Source organism: Danio rerio, chromosome 20, assembly GCF_052040795.2.
Source record: "Danio rerio strain M-AB ecotype USA chromosome 20, GRCz13ab, whole genome shotgun sequence".
NCBI lineage: Eukaryota > Metazoa > Chordata > Actinopteri > Cypriniformes > Danionidae > Danio > Danio rerio.
The window spans coordinates 45,019,317-45,035,036 of NC_141040.1; the positions used below are offsets into that span (position 1 = coordinate 45,019,317).

A 15,720-nucleotide genomic window follows, 5' to 3' on the forward strand; every position below is an offset into this window, starting at 1 on the left:
AAGACCTTGATTAGCTTGTTCAGGTGTGTTTGATTAGGGTTGGAGCTAAAATCTGCAAGACACCGGTTTGGTGACCTCTGATCTAGAGGGAGAAAAAAACTGGTCCGTGTAAACTGTAACAGTTACTGACAATGTCACATACATCTCTGCTGCTCCTTTTTTAAATAACAAACGGCCGACAAATCTCGCTTTGCAGCATAGGTTAAAGTATCAAAAGTCTGAAAAATTACAGGAACAAACACAACACACGGTTGTCTATACTATACTGATGTTGTGAAAATGAACTTTAACCATTTATTCCCTGCAGCTGAATCTCCATTAGTCAGTGTTCGTCATCTTTGAGTCATGATCAGTCCCATAATTCCTCGCACTCAGCTAGTGTCTAAAGGGAAATCACGTTTACATTTTACCGGATCTGGAACTACACATTTGATGATGTACGGTATCGACATCAACATGTTTAAGCAAAAGATCCAAACCCAACTCAATTAATTTGTTTAACTCTGAGTCGACTATTTCGTTAAAGATTCAATAGTTTTTAAACACAGTGCACTTTCAGATTTAACCCTCAGCTGGATGTTTTCATTCACTTAGTACTGTGTTACACACTGCATGGAAGCTTAATTTCAAAAACTCATAATAGGGGCTCTTTAATAATATTTTTAATAATTCCAATTTTAGTTGTAGTTACTTAAGAATAATAGTTCTCCTATTATTTTCCATCCGTCAATTTTTTTTATTGCATGTACATGCTGAGCAATATTGATCATTTAGTTTAATTATTTTAAAATAACTATACTGTAAATAAAATAGGAATTATTCATTTTTTCATTCATTCGTTCATTTTCCTTTAGCTTAGTCTCTTATTTATCAGTTTTCACCAGAGCGGAATGAACTGTCAACTATTCCAGCATATGTTTTATGCAGCAGCTGTCTTCCAGCCGCAACCCAGAACTCGGGGAAAAAAATGAAAGAAAAAATAATTAAGTATTGGCTGATAGGAAATTGCATTTTTTATTTGCCTTCAGAAAGAAGTACTAAAGTGTTGAAGAGATAGTTTACCCAAAAATGAAATGCTGTCTTTAACCAGCTGTCAGTTAAATTAAACCATAGCATAAGGTTATTTTTGAGTTGATTCAACTGGAAAGCCTGCAATGCATTTTGAAAATATCCACAGTATAAGGTTCTTTAAGGTTTGCACCACTTATCTGTACTGTTTATAATCATTCCTGAGGCCTATTATATGATAAGCAGTATTGTAAAGTCAGAACCCTTTAGATGTGTAGCATAACTCCGCTTGCCTTTTTCTGTTTGTTCTTTACAGTCACTGTTGCAATTTTTGGTATAAATAGCTCAATAAAAAGCAGTGTCTTTATAAGTATGTAGCTATTTTTTATATATGACTGAACAAAAAATGCTAAAAGCACAACAGAATAAATCAACCTTAAATCGAAATGTAAAATAAATAAATAAAAAGTTATTCAAAATATTAATAACAACTAAACTTGCATGTCCTTCATATTAAAATAACACTGTTATGAACTTGTCATTCTGCTTTATTTTACAGGATAAAGTTCTTCAGTTTTTTGCAAAAACATTTTCATCCTCTCCATTAAATGTGACTAAGGATATCTACGCTAGCATAGGTAATAGTTTAAGCTATAACAGTACTATGCCATATGTTTTAATATTTAATATGTCTGGAATAAACCACTCTGTCAGTTTGTTTTCATGTTTTGTTAACTTTGCTTTTAAGCAAAAACCTTGGAGGCTCATTTCCTTTACCACAAGTTGAGTTTTCCCAGTGGCACTACTAGTATTGATGCAAACAGACCAGATATGGCCCGTCTCCTCAAACAAGTATGTGGCATTTATTTACTCTTTTATATGAATACATTAAAGCTTGCTTGAATATTTTTTCTTTACGGGTCATTCTAGATGCGATTAATGAATGACTTTCAAAAGGAAGTGACTACGTTTTGGATACGGCATCCTGAGAAGTGAGCTTTCACATTTCAAATTCAATTCGCGAGTATTGCATACTATGTTGTGTATCTTGATTATGTCCAATTACTTTAAAAATAAATGAGTTTTTTTGTCCTGTGCTCTAGGTACATGGAAGAAATCATTGAAAACACCCTGTCTCTTCTCGCTCTGCATTCTGAACAGGGCATGAGCAGTCCCGGCTCAGAGAAATCCCTAGAGCCTATTCACTTAATCTCTCTGCTGGATATCAAAGCCACCTGGTTTAAGAAATGGATGGTGAGCCACATTTTTTTTTTTATCAAAGAATAAATAACCAACACAACACATCAAAACAAACTAAATCTCACACAGACACTATCCTCAAATATTTTGTCTTGCCATAAAACGAGGAATATGTTTTGAAAAACTTTCATACATTTTACATAAAAGTATTGAAATTGATTGTGATAATTGAGGCCTTGAGACGAAGGACCATATAAGTCCATATTTTCTCATTTTGAGTAATACGATTTTTTTCAATTCTATTATGAACATTATGTGACATATTTTTATTTTAATTAAAGATAGACAACAAAAGCTTCTCAATTTATTTCAAGTTTATTATTATTATTATTATTATTATTATTTAAAAACAGAAAATACAGTATAAATTATGTACAATACATAGACCTTCTTACAGTACAGGCAATAACAATCAATTAATAACATTCATTCATTCATTTTCTTGTCGGCTTAGTCCCTTTATTAATCCGGGGTCGCCACAGTGGAATAAACCGCCAACTTATCCAGCAAGTTTTTACGCAGCGGATGCCCTTCCAGCCGCAACCCATCTCTGGGAAACATACACACACACACTTATACACTACGGACAATTTAGCCTACCCAATTCACCTGCACCGCATGTCTTTGGACTGTGGGGGAAACCGGAGTACCTGGAGGAAACCCACGCGAACACTGGGAGAACATGCAAACTCCACACAGAAACACCAACTGAGCCGAGAATCGAACCAGCAACCCAGCGACCTTCTTGCTGTGAGGCGAACGTGCTACCCATTGCGCCACTGCATCGCCGCCAATTAATAACGATAAACAATTAATAAATATAACAATACATACATACAATGCTGACAAACATCATAGCTAAATATTGTCGCTTATTCATAAATATACACAGGTATATGTGCCAGCGCTTCTGTGTATATGCTACTTTAAACTTTTCTCACACTCTGCCATTTCACGTTATAAATAAATATATTAAGAATAAACTCTGATTGCCACAGTTTACACAGGACTGGCGGAAATATGCATTGATCCATTTTATTTTGATAGTTTATCTGTTTTTGTGCTGTTTAGTGGTCCTCAGCGCGTTTTGAGAAAGAGCGAGAGCGAGCTAGCGAGGTCACATCACATATACGGTTCTTCCACTCACCTCTTTCGGTGGATTTTTTTTTTCTGGGTTTTTGTTCTCCTTTTCGATTCAAATATGGTTTCCCAACATCCCTCAAAGCCTTCTTTACTCTGTCCTTCCATTTGTTCATGTTGGCTTTCCTTTTTTTTTGCAGAGGATTTGCCTTTTAATGTCTGAAGCGGACATGACGGCAAGCGGCATTTCCATTCTTTTTAATGGCATGAAGCTATAAAGCTTGAAAGCATGAATCTATTTTAATGTTTAAAATGCAAACTCTTGTTCACGCGAAAATATCCTCAAACTTTTTCTGTATACCAAGTTCACACATACAGTTAATGTCACATGGTTATCTCATTTTAAGTTTTTTTGGACTTATACAGTTGTTTGTCGTACACACTCAATAATACATTTCTGAATTTCTGTGACCCACAATGACCCCCTTCTGTGACCCCTTCTGTTCACTTTTTTAACCTATTATAACACATTCAAGTCGTGTCTCACCCTGGTATATGTATAGAGCACCTTTTGTTGTCAGAAATATGTAGTGTAAAATTATATATGAAGTTTATTCAGTGTCCAAAACATTAGTAAAATATGTGTAGCCTTTTCTTCATATTTGATACAGTTTTGCAGATTTGTTTCAAATGAGCATGTTTGTTTTTATTTACAAAGTATATCTCAGTCAGGGTTGCCAGGTTTTCACAACAGAAGTAGCCCATTGACTATTCAAAACCTGGACAAAGACTTGGCAACACCAATCTCAGTTTTGTAATTAATAACAAAAAGTGTTAAATGCAGTAATTCACAATTTTAACTTTTACTTTCACTCATTACTTGCTGATTAGAGACAATACAGAGTGTAAAACAGAGCTGGAATGCAAAAAATGGTGTGTATACTGTATTTTGAATGGGTCATGAGAGTTAAGCATATTTATATTTTTTTAAACTTGGTAAATATTTTTGCTGTGTTTCTCTATGGTTCTGTTCACTTAAAACTGCTTAAAATCTTTTTCTTTGACTTACTATTTCTTCTAGCATGGTTACTATAGCAGAACTGTTGTCTTAAGACTTCTGGAGAGGAAATACAAGTCTTTGGTGAGATATATTTAACTGTTCCATAGACATTTTAAGCAAAATGATGCTACATTGTCATTGGTTGACTTCACATGACATTATCACATTATTTTATTATTTAATATTCATTATTTTTAGTGACAAATATCTAAAAATGGCATAATTTGTTTTTGGCTTAGTAAATTAAGAACACATTTGCATTTTTTTTTACATGAACCATTCCTTTGAATGAAATGGGTAAAATGAACAGCTTTCACCATGACCGCTAACAACATTATGCATTCAAGTGGTTAATTATGGATTTTCTCAATTCTTTCCTTCAGATTGTTAATGCTCTGCAGCAGTGCATTTATTACTTTGATTCCTGTGATGCATTAAGTGAAGAGACCTTGGAAATGATCCACAGCCTGGAACATCAGCAGATTGGTACGGCTGAACTTTTGCCCAATGTGCACGTGTAGTATCATGCTTTATCTGAAACGTTGGCTTATGTTTTCCCCAGTGTGCTGTTACAGACTGTCCTCTCATGGTCAACTAGTTAGATTATCATTGGCAGAGATAATTCCAAGGGTTTGAGCATTCATACTGAAGAACTTTCCCAGAATTATGGTCCTGTATTGTAGCTAGAAGACTCAAATAGAAAACAAAAAACACCTTCATACATACACAGAGCATTGACTGTTTGCATTATCTTCTGTTGTATACACAAGTCATTGCTACCAGATTTCAGACAAAACCCATACAAAGTTGTCAAACATTCATTACACGGCAGCTCTTTTCAGTAGACGCTTATCTAGTTTCTGTAATCAGACCAAGTTTATGGTTCTTCTATGGAATTGTTCCTTATTTAACATTACTGCTGATTTCAGATGTTTTATATTACCATTGAATCAAATAATCTTATCTTACTTAAGGTCAGAAAACCTCTAAATGTCATTAAAATAATATGTACAAATATTTAGGCTGTGTTTGATTTTTATGTCTTTTTTATATTTATGATTATGCGATTTGGGCATGTAATTTACGAGTTTTGTGAGTCCCAGCGAATAACCCAAGTTAATTTCTTCTCTACTACTTTTTAAATATGCAACCTTTCTGCACTCCGATTTGTTTAAAGATTCAAAGTTATATTTCGATGCTAATTTAGAAACAGGAGGTCACATGCAAATGAATCCATTTGGAGTGTGTTCTGCGAATGAGATGTTCCTGTGTTTTGCCCCTCAGGCCCCGCTGGAAGAACTCTCTACACATCTAAAGAGCTGGAGTTTGTTTACTTCGTTCATTCGCTGTGTGTTCTCGGGAGGCTTGTGATGTACACTAATGGAAGGAAATTTTTTCCTATTAAAGTGAAGAAGCGAAGAGGTAAGCTTAGTGGGGAGAAAACCAACTTAGATAGTGGATGATGTTTGAGAATAACTAATCTGACTCATTAATGGTATACATGTGTAAATTGTTGTCTCTTTCAGATCCGGTGACTTTGACCGACTTAGTCGTGATTCTGATCAATATAATGTACCAACACCCAAAACCATCCTGCGGTGAGACGGCACTTGCAGGTGCGTCATATCACTTCTGTAGTGATATAATCGAATTATCTGCTCAAAAGAAGTTAGTCAGAAAGTCTGAGCTTGTGATTTTTTTTCGATTATGTAGAAGGTGCTAATATGGGTGTGTCAGATTGCATTACTCTATCATGACCAAGGCAACGTTCTATTATGTGTTCCTCTGGTTAATGAACCCGCTCACTTCCTTGGGATTATAAATCTTATCAAGTTCGCTTTCAGTGGTTATACAATATATCGTGTGGAACTGATTATTGACTAAGAAGTTTAAGATGAAAGAGTTCACCAAAAACTTAAACTTGGCATTTTTCTACTCACTCACATGTTGTTCTAAACCTATTTGAGTCTCTTTTAGTGCAAAGTAAAATTATGAAGAACATCGAATGTCCCTTTTGTGTAAAAAATTAATCATTTATTTAATTGCTAGTTGTAAATAGTGTCTGTCAATTTAGCAACATAGAAAGAAAGTCATAGTAATTTAGAGTAAATTGTTAATAATTCTCATATTTGGGAGAACCAGGTAGTGTAAATTATAAAACACAATCTGAAGCATATTACATGTTTTAAAGTTGATCATGAACTATATTTACAAATGGGGCAAATTAGTGTTGGACTACAATTCCATAAAAGCACTGAATCTGATGGTAGTAGAAAGTTTTATGGGTAATAGCCATGCTGGTATAAGTTTCTGATGGATTGATAACCTTGGATAAAAATATCACAGTTTTACAATATCACGGTATTGTGATTACTCCTCTAAAATAAGTTTGTTTTTTAAATGTCTGGTTAAAAAAACTTTTTAAACATGTCAACATGTAAACATGTCAGGCTAAATGAATAAAATAAATCATTGACTTCCACACTCTTCATTAGTTTCAAAAACAAAGATTTCTTAGAAATTCTTAGATTTCACAGAACACATTAAAAAAACACATAAAAAACTTACATATACCTTAGGAATGGAATAGCAGAACATTTAGCCGTTTTAAACTTTTTTTTACTTTTCCAAACTGCAGTAAACCTTGAAACCAGTTACCATCCCATGCCTGATGGGTAGCGTTTTTTTTTTTTTCTTTCTTTTTTACTTAAAATGCCCAAATAAAAGAACACAAGTCATATTCATAATAACAAACACATTCTACCAAGAGCAGTGTGATTAAACATAATGTGGCTTGGGAGATGTTTATAAATTGCACCTTTTTTTGTCACTTAAAAAAAATGAACATGTGGAGAAAATCCAGATTTTGTTTTGTAGGTGCTGAATAATGATTGATTTGTTTCTTATCTACCACAAAATTAGTAAATCTAACTGCATTATTCATTTAAAAAAAAACTCCCATAAATGGAGCATCTAAAAGGCAAACTCCTCCAACTAAAAAAGGTCAACTTTAAATGTCCATTCCTTTTCTATACTGAAATTTTAAAGGGGTGATCCACTGTGTGTTTTTAAGGCTTGGTTGTGTTTATAAGATGCAAAGCAATGTGTGCTCATGCTTCATTTATAGAAAATTATGTTGTTTTTCCATATATCTTACTTCGATTATATACAGCTACTCGGCTAACATGAAAATGACTGTCATATTTCATAGTTCCTCCGAAAGTCCTGCCCTCAAGAGGCTCTGATTGGTCATAATGTGCTGTGATTTGCGGATCAGCTCTATGTCAATAGTCCTGTCCCTACAAGCACGCACTTTTGCACTGTGAAAACAGTAGCTGAATTAGACAGAAAATGAAGAGCACACAGTTGAACCTCACGCCTGCTCTCTAAAATAAAATCTGACAAGTGTCTTTCACATATATTCAGAATAAGCATGTGTAAGTAATATAAAATGTTCACATATCTTTTGCGAGTTTGTTAATTGAGATGTAGAACGCAGGGAAAGTTGCCACATAGAGAGACACTGCAGCGCTGCTGGAGATTGTGGGTGTTTACAGCAGTTTGACTGATAAATATGAATTTGTAGCTAAATTTTTAATGGTGCCAAACAGCCATTTGAACATTTACCATTGTTTATGTCCTCGCTACAACATACCGTTAATGCTAGAAACTGTGCCTGTAATTAATCAATTTTAACAAATAAAAATACTTACAGGTTGTGGATCACAATTCATAGCTTCCTCAATTGGAGGAGTTTTAGCCGAATCCAGCACTGAACTGAGAGAGAAACTGGAAGTTCTCCTTTGTCAAATGCTAGAGCAATATCTTTTTTTTATAATTCTCTGGAACATAATTAAAATTAAATTGTAAGCACTTTTCTCTTTGTATCATGTCCTTTAAAAGCCCAAATACAGAAACAGAGCAAACTTTGTGGAAATGTAGCAGTGTTTGGATGGCATTTTAGCTTTCACTGCTATAACATTACAGTGCCTTTGGCCATGCCCTTTTGCTGCGTATATGCGTGTGGTGAGTACATTAACCTGAAATGCTTGTGATCTCACTAGCCTGGTTGTAGTTTTTTGTAGTCCCCAAATTAATTCGCTGTAGGCTTTGCTAATCTAACTATGTAAAAGCCAATGTCTCTCTTTGCATTGAACTTTGAGCGTATTACATCAGAGATGTTGTTTATGTTCACATTAAACATCAACTAAAGTTTAAAATATGATATCGTAATGGACCACCCCTTTAATGCAACCACCAAAAGAGGGTTTAAACTAGTGCAAACTGTTAGTAAAGTTTTGCACTGAAACTTTTTTTTACCCTCATTGGACCTTCAGTGCTGCACTTCAAATCATTCATTAAATGAGCACAGCTGTAATACCGAAGACCAAAAAACAACCAAGTTGTCTTGAACATCCTAATAAGTTATCGGATGGGTGTGTATGTCTGTGTTTGTTTGTATTCTCCAGACACCATGTCCCCCACTAATCTTGTGATGGAGGTGTTAAGGACCCTGTGTGACCGCACTGAGTGTGCTGTGGAGTGTCTTTACCAAATCCCTGTTATTGAGACTCTGCTGGCTCCTCTTATCACTCTGCTCACAGGAAAGCTGGTCAGCACAACATGAACACTCCCATCAGCACATATGTAATCAAGTGTCTAGACATAGCTATGAAATGTGAAAGCTGTTTTACACTTCAGAGTCTTTTTTGTTTGTTTGTTTTGTCACTTTTTGTGATTGTCAACATTCATTTGAATAATCTCACTCAGAATAGAAAATATACAGTAGTTTCTTATTACTGAATAGGCATTGATATGTTAATGTGGGTATTTTGTATTTATTTAAAAAAGAAAATATGTAGCTGTATAGTAGTCAAGATTTGAAGTGGATCAAAACCTTTCATCAAAGTTTCCCTAAAACTACTGAACAAAACCCATTCTTGCTTCAGGGCAATTTTGATAAACTTTTGAATCCACTTCAGGTGTTGTTGACTGCTGTGTTCTACTGTTTGTAGAACCATGACAACTTATCTCTTAACATTTTTTGGCTGCATCATTGCTATTTTGTATAATTAACATGAATAAACAACCATTTAGAAGTTTGCACAAAGTAAGATTTGTTTTTTGAATTGTTTTTTGTGCTAACCAAGGTTTTGTTTTGGGACTGGAATTAAAATAAAATAAAATAAGCTTTTTCGTGAAATATTGATAAAATTTAAATTACTGTTATTTTAATGTGTTTAAATTGTACTTTTTAAAGGCAAAGATGAATTTTGAGACATATATATTTTAATACTAGTGCTGAAAGCAATTTATGCTGTCACTTTTGGTCAGTTTAATGTATTCTTCCTTTAAAGTCCTTATTTAAAAGTATTTCCATGATATAACTTTTTTATTATGGATATCAATTGTATGCCCTATGCAACGATAGATAGATAGATAGATAGATAGATAGATAGATAGATAGATAGATAGATAGATAGATAGATAGATAGATAGATAGATAGATAGATAGCGATAGATAGCGATAGATATGGGTAGATAAATATGGATGGATGTGTGTCTTTTGTGCAAAAAGAGAACCAAAGATTTTATGCAGTACTGACAGTAGGACTTTGGAGATTGAACATATCATCAAGATGCTGTTTCCATTATGTATCATTGCAACAAAGTAAAATTCAAATCCTTAATCCAAATCCTGCTAATTCAAATCCTAAATTACAACCGTAACCTTTGATATAACATCTGATCAGAGACCTCATCTGCTGCATTTTATATGCATTATATGTTCACCCGGAGCATTTTCAATTTGTCTTTTGTTACAGCCAAAATTAAATTCCATGGAAAGTGCCCTGACTCACACAGCAGACACGCTGGCGAGGATTGCTACCACAGAACGAGGTTTATCACTCCTACTTTATGACAGAAATCTCGTCTCGGCCGAGGGTGAAAGGTAAGTAAATCTAATTTTGCTATCAGGTTACATTCATTATTTCTTCTTTCAGCTAGTGTCGTGTTGAGCTCGTCGGCACTTGTGCCACATGTATCATCAACATGCATGGGATGAAAGGAAGCACTTCTTAATAAAAGAAAGGACCCTTTGACACCTGCGACTTGAGTGAGATGAGTTACTATGTGAAAGAAACAAAAAATGAATGCCATTATTGGGAAAAAAGCAGTCTGGTTACCCAGGGCATGTTCTTAACCTACATGCAATGCCATCGTTCAATTTGCCACAGTAAAAGAAAAATAATAAGTGCTTTAACATGTGCATTTTTTAGTTTAATCTTTGACGTAATCTCAACTGAAAATGAAGAGAGGGTGGGATATATAGAATATTCAGATTCAATTCAGATTTATTTCTATAGTGCTTTTTTCAGTTCAGTGTGGTTTAATTTTCACTGCTGAAAGTCTAAACACTTTAGAGCAAATGCACCAATGCTCAGCTCCACACCAAGCAAGCCAGTGGCGACATTGTTGAGAAGCAAAACTTCACCAATTGATGAAAGTAAACCACGATCATTCCTCCTCTGGGCAAGCTTCTTATGCAGAGCTGCAGTCTAGGTGCTCAGGGCTAGAGAACAATGGATGTCCATCGTGGGGAAGCTGCAGGTGTTTGGATGTTTATATCAGATTTATATTTTCTAAATGCAAATTTTTTCACTTCTTTGGAGCACACTAGCTCATAGATATCCTTAGACCTAACAGACTAAAACTAACATCTAAATCATGTAATTTTAATTTCACGGGACCTTTAAAAACACCTAAAGTTGGCCTTTCTAAATTAACAATTACAGATCCATTAAGAATCTAATTAGAATAATACAGTGCTAATATTCTGGATTCTTATTTTCACAGCATTTCAGCAGCACATCTAATAGTGCAGTTTACCCAGAAGCTGTTGGCAAAGGAGCTGCAAGTGGAGAATTCTTCTAGCATGAGCGGGGCCTTCATCTTCGTCTGTCGGCAGATGTACAACACCTGCGAGGGCCTGCAAGTTCTGCGGCCATACAGCCTGCATGAGTGCATTGCTCAAGCCTGGAGAACGGTGAACTTTATACAACTTTATGCCCTTATTAGTTTCGTTTAAACTAATTTAGCTTCATCCAAACTTACAGTGCAATAATTACTGAGATAGGCTTGCTGATTTTAAATGCAGTTAACAGTGATGCCCTTATATTCTTTCAGGCCCTGATTTTTTTATCATTTACATGTTATACACATGAAACTATATGCTCCGTGTAAATTAAATATAATCCTATGACACGGAAAAGGACCCCCCCTTTAGAGTATGTTATATTTTCATGTTGTTGTTGTTGTTGTTGTTTTATTGGGTCAGTGACAGAATTTTGGGAACTATGATAGTTAACCTTTAAACCATAGATAAAATATTTCATGTTGTCTGTCATTGTTGTAATGATTTACAAAAAGACATGTATCTTTTATTACTCACCAACTGGAAGATATTGACTGATGATTTTATGTCTGGGAATCTGATCACTCCTAGTCTTGTACTGACTAATACATTACCGTTAAAAAGTTTTGAGTCAGTAAGATTTAAAATTAATCTTTAAAAAAAAATTTTAACCTACTTTTTTTTGCAGGTGTTATGCCACGTCACATAGTCCATCAAAAATCTAAAATGCGGATTTGTTGATCCATAAACATTTATTTTTCAGTTTTATTTTGTTGAAACAATGATTCATGTTGTTCAGGATGCCTTGATAATTCGACATTTAAAAACAGGGTTTATTTTAACAGTGTTATTGTGAAATTGATTTTTTTTTCAACACTTTAAAATGTCTTTACCTACACTTCTGATGAACTTAATGTGACCTTGATATGATATATGAATGTACTGTAAAACAAACAAACACAAATTACTGACACAAAACTTTTAAATTGTACTGGCGCGTATTTAAAAGAACATCCATGGTAAAAACTTCATTTTGATTTAGCCTGACTAACTTAATTTGTGTCAAGAAAATGTTAAATGAGCAATATCACTCGAGTAGCAGTGCAATATGGCTGTGTATCAGCACTGGTGGGAGGTGTGGGTGTCCCACCAGTGACGATATACAGCCATATTGCAGTGCTAAGAGTGAAACATTGCATTTATACAACTGTTCAATGGCATAATCGTGTATATAAAAAAAAACAAAATCAAACACAGAGAGTCTAAAAACTCTTTTGTATGAGGATATACTTTCCCCATTACTTCACATTTGCAGCTGACGTCAGAACAGTAGAAACCGTTGCTCATTTACACACATCACTTTAGAGCTAGTATTTGAATGATTCTCTAGCGTAATGTCTAAAGTGATGACAAAACAGGTGATTTTGCTCACATTTTAAGATTATAAGGCTGAACGGCATGAAATGCCATCAGTCTACAGAGATTTCTCAGTGTTTTTTTGTTGCACTCAGGAGATCACAATAATTAACCCCTGAAAAAGCCAAAGCAGCGCAAACACTACCAGATTGCTATTGTGTTTGCGATAAGGAAAAATACAAAACGCATGCAAGCATTTATTCTTTCCTTTTTTTTTAAATGAACTAGTCTGCAGTAACAACAACAGGAGACGCATTAGAAACAAACCGATGGCCAACCAAAAAGTAACTCAAGGCTCTACAAAAAGTGGCCAACACAACATACATACATTCCTGATAGAGGGAGATCGACTTCAAATGTCACTCACTTGTTTTATAATGATTTGGTCAGCTGTAGTTTTTCTCTTCTAAGGTCTTATTATGCGGTCTGTCACCATCTTGTGGATGGACAATGTCTACTGTCTTTGCCTTGCTCAATGACAGGCTGATGGCGATTTATATAAATATTCAAAATAGGCACTATGCTTATATATAAACTGCATAGTTACAATCTAAACAACTACATTCTTGCCTAAAAAAGCTTTAAAGGTATATTATGTTGTCCAACAGCTGATATATTTGTCAAGCTGTAGTGAGTGTATTGATCCTCAGTCACTTTTATGTGGGTGGAGAAATACACGAGTAGAAGCTGTACGATTTCTGATATTGCAGAATATCGCACTGCTATCAGCCAATAAGATTCGAGACCAGACAGAACTGTTGTATGAAATTTATTATCAGTATACTGATATATAATTTCACTAAACATGTTCTGCCTCTTTACCAAATCATGAAGTTATTTAATATCATTCTTATCACAATCAAAATCCGACCTCAATTTTTGTTTTTACTTATTCTGGATGGTAGCTTTACAGCCTGCAGTGACTTTTCCCCAAGCAAAACAGTATTAATGTTGGAAGAACTGCTGAACGTCCATTCTCTGAGCTTTGTGAAGAGGATTTATAGAATACAGAAGCAGCTGTAAAGTGCTGCACTGTCAGTAATGAAACCTCCCGGGGACTTCCCTGCCTTTATAAAGAAGGCTTCGACCGGCGTGAGGAATCAGCATTGCACTCAACGTGTCGTCTCATTATTTAGCCGAAGGGTTTGAACGGCATGTTGCAGTCCAGCATAACAACGAATTTTCTTCCCCCGCAGACAAGCTCAATGTCGGAAAGAGTTCCCACTCCTGTTCCTGGAGCTCCCCCAGCACTGGCGTCCCAGGAGCTGCAGAGCGTGTGAGTATCTCTCCATCACACTCTCCTGTTTCGACGCAAGCTGTTTTTTTCTGCATTGAACTCGAGCTAGGTCTGCCAGTTGCTTTTTATAGAAGGGAATCAACAAGAATGAGATAATTAGCTTTCTAGCTGAATCGTTTTATTCTGGTTGTGCAGGGTGGCCTGGGAAGAGATGCTGTTAGACAACCTGTTGAATTTCGCAGCCACACCAAAAGGACTTTTGCTTCTTCAACAGACCGGGGCCATTAATGAGTGTGTCACTTACATGTTTTCAAGATTCACCAAGAAACTGCAGGTAATGTAATCAGATGCCACTTTCAAGAGTTGTAAGCTAACAAGACCGTTAGTGGCTCTTAAATTAAACAGTAGGTACAACCAAAATGAAAATTCTGCCATTATTTACTTGCCCTGAAATTATTTCCTTCTACTGTGAAACACAGGAGATATTTTGAGGAATATTGGTGGGTTTCAGTTCCATTGTATGGACAGAAAATACAGTAGGAATCAGTGCCAACTAAAAATTTTCACCATAATTGTTCAAAATTTTAGCTTTTGTGCTATTTTTTTGGTTATTTTATATTGCTTTTGTTTTGTTTTTTTGATCCAACAATATTACTCAAAGTATGGTCATGTAAAGTTAACAATGTGATATAATATTTATTTCTTTCATTTTCTTTGAGCTTAGTCTTTGATTTATTAGAGATCACCACAGCAGAATGTTTAGTAGCTGATGCCCTTCCTGACACAACCCATTACTAGGAACATAACATAACATAACATAACATAACATAACATAACATAACATAACATAACACAACATAAAATAACATAACATAACATAACACAACATAAAATAACATAACATAACATAACATAAAATAATATAACATAACATATAACATAACATAACATAATATACAATGGACAATATTAGACAGTGTTATTTTAGTTTTATTGAAAAACTGTTGAATTGAATCAGCAAAAAGGGGAGACAAATGTCATTTGCTTTCCATTTATAGAAAGATATTACTGCAAAAACCATTGGTTTTAACAAACAGAACTTAGAACCTGTAATTTTAACAAAAATTAATAAATAACCAGCTTATAAAAAGAAAACAAATTAAATACGAAAAATTATCTTTGCTACTTTTGCTGATAATGCTAAATATAGAAATCTAACATCGTGTACAACATATTTATTTTCAATTAGTGATTTAACAATTTACACAAAACTTCATGTTTCATTATAGATGTATCATTGTTGTCGTCACCCATTGGTTACACAATGCAATGAATGCAGCGTTTAGAAGGATTAATAAACATATGCAAATCATTATCATTTATCGTTCATGTTGCGCGGGTTTAAATTGAGATCACAATCTTTCAATGTTTAATTGTGCAGCTTTGCACTAAATGCATTAATGCAGGCTAAACAAACAGTGACAAAAACACCTTTAATACCCTATGAAAGCATTTAGGTAGGTCCCACCACAACTTCTTCCGTCATTATATTTTACAGGGAAGCTAAAATGCTTTTATACACATGATTTGAATCATGCGGCAGGTGATCTCTCTGCAATTGTTATAAATGTTGGATTAACCTACAAGTTTAAAAAAGTTAATAATCCACAGGTCACATGCATTCTGATCTGCGGGTTGTAATCCGTACTGATCACGGATCAACTGTGATCCTTTACACCCCTA

The 15,720-nt window shown here is 34.7% G+C and overlaps 1 protein-coding gene across 8 annotated transcripts in view; it reads left to right on the forward strand.

The window, feature by feature from the left end:
- Positions 1–15,720, forward strand: part of tbc1d32 (TBC1 domain family, member 32) — a 98,998-nt gene that overhangs the window by 31,149 nt on the left and 52,129 nt on the right. For 7 of the 8 annotated variants that reach the window (XR_015517856.1, XM_087297532.1, XM_087297533.1 and 4 more), the window contains 13 exons: positions 1,568–1,646; positions 1,757–1,860; positions 1,939–2,000; positions 2,112–2,262; positions 4,430–4,489; positions 4,792–4,894; positions 5,693–5,830; positions 5,935–6,024; positions 8,878–9,020; positions 10,234–10,361; positions 11,267–11,456; positions 13,937–14,016; positions 14,173–14,311. Coding sequence is in view for 7 of the 8 variants with exons in the window: in XM_087297532.1 (XP_087153658.1) it covers positions 1,568–1,646; positions 1,757–1,860; positions 1,939–2,000; positions 2,112–2,262; positions 4,430–4,489; positions 4,792–4,894; positions 5,693–5,830; positions 5,935–6,024; positions 8,878–9,020; positions 10,234–10,361; positions 11,267–11,456; positions 13,937–14,016; positions 14,173–14,311 (1,467 nt within the window). In the remaining variant the exon portion in view is untranslated. Of the gene's footprint in view, positions 1–1,567; positions 1,653–1,756; positions 1,861–1,938; positions 2,001–2,111; positions 2,263–4,429; positions 4,490–4,791; positions 4,895–5,692; positions 5,831–5,934; positions 6,025–8,877; positions 9,021–10,233; positions 10,362–11,266; positions 11,457–13,936; positions 14,017–14,172; positions 14,312–15,720 lie in introns of all 8 variants that reach the window. The other variant, NM_001100023.1, reaches the window with a different exon arrangement.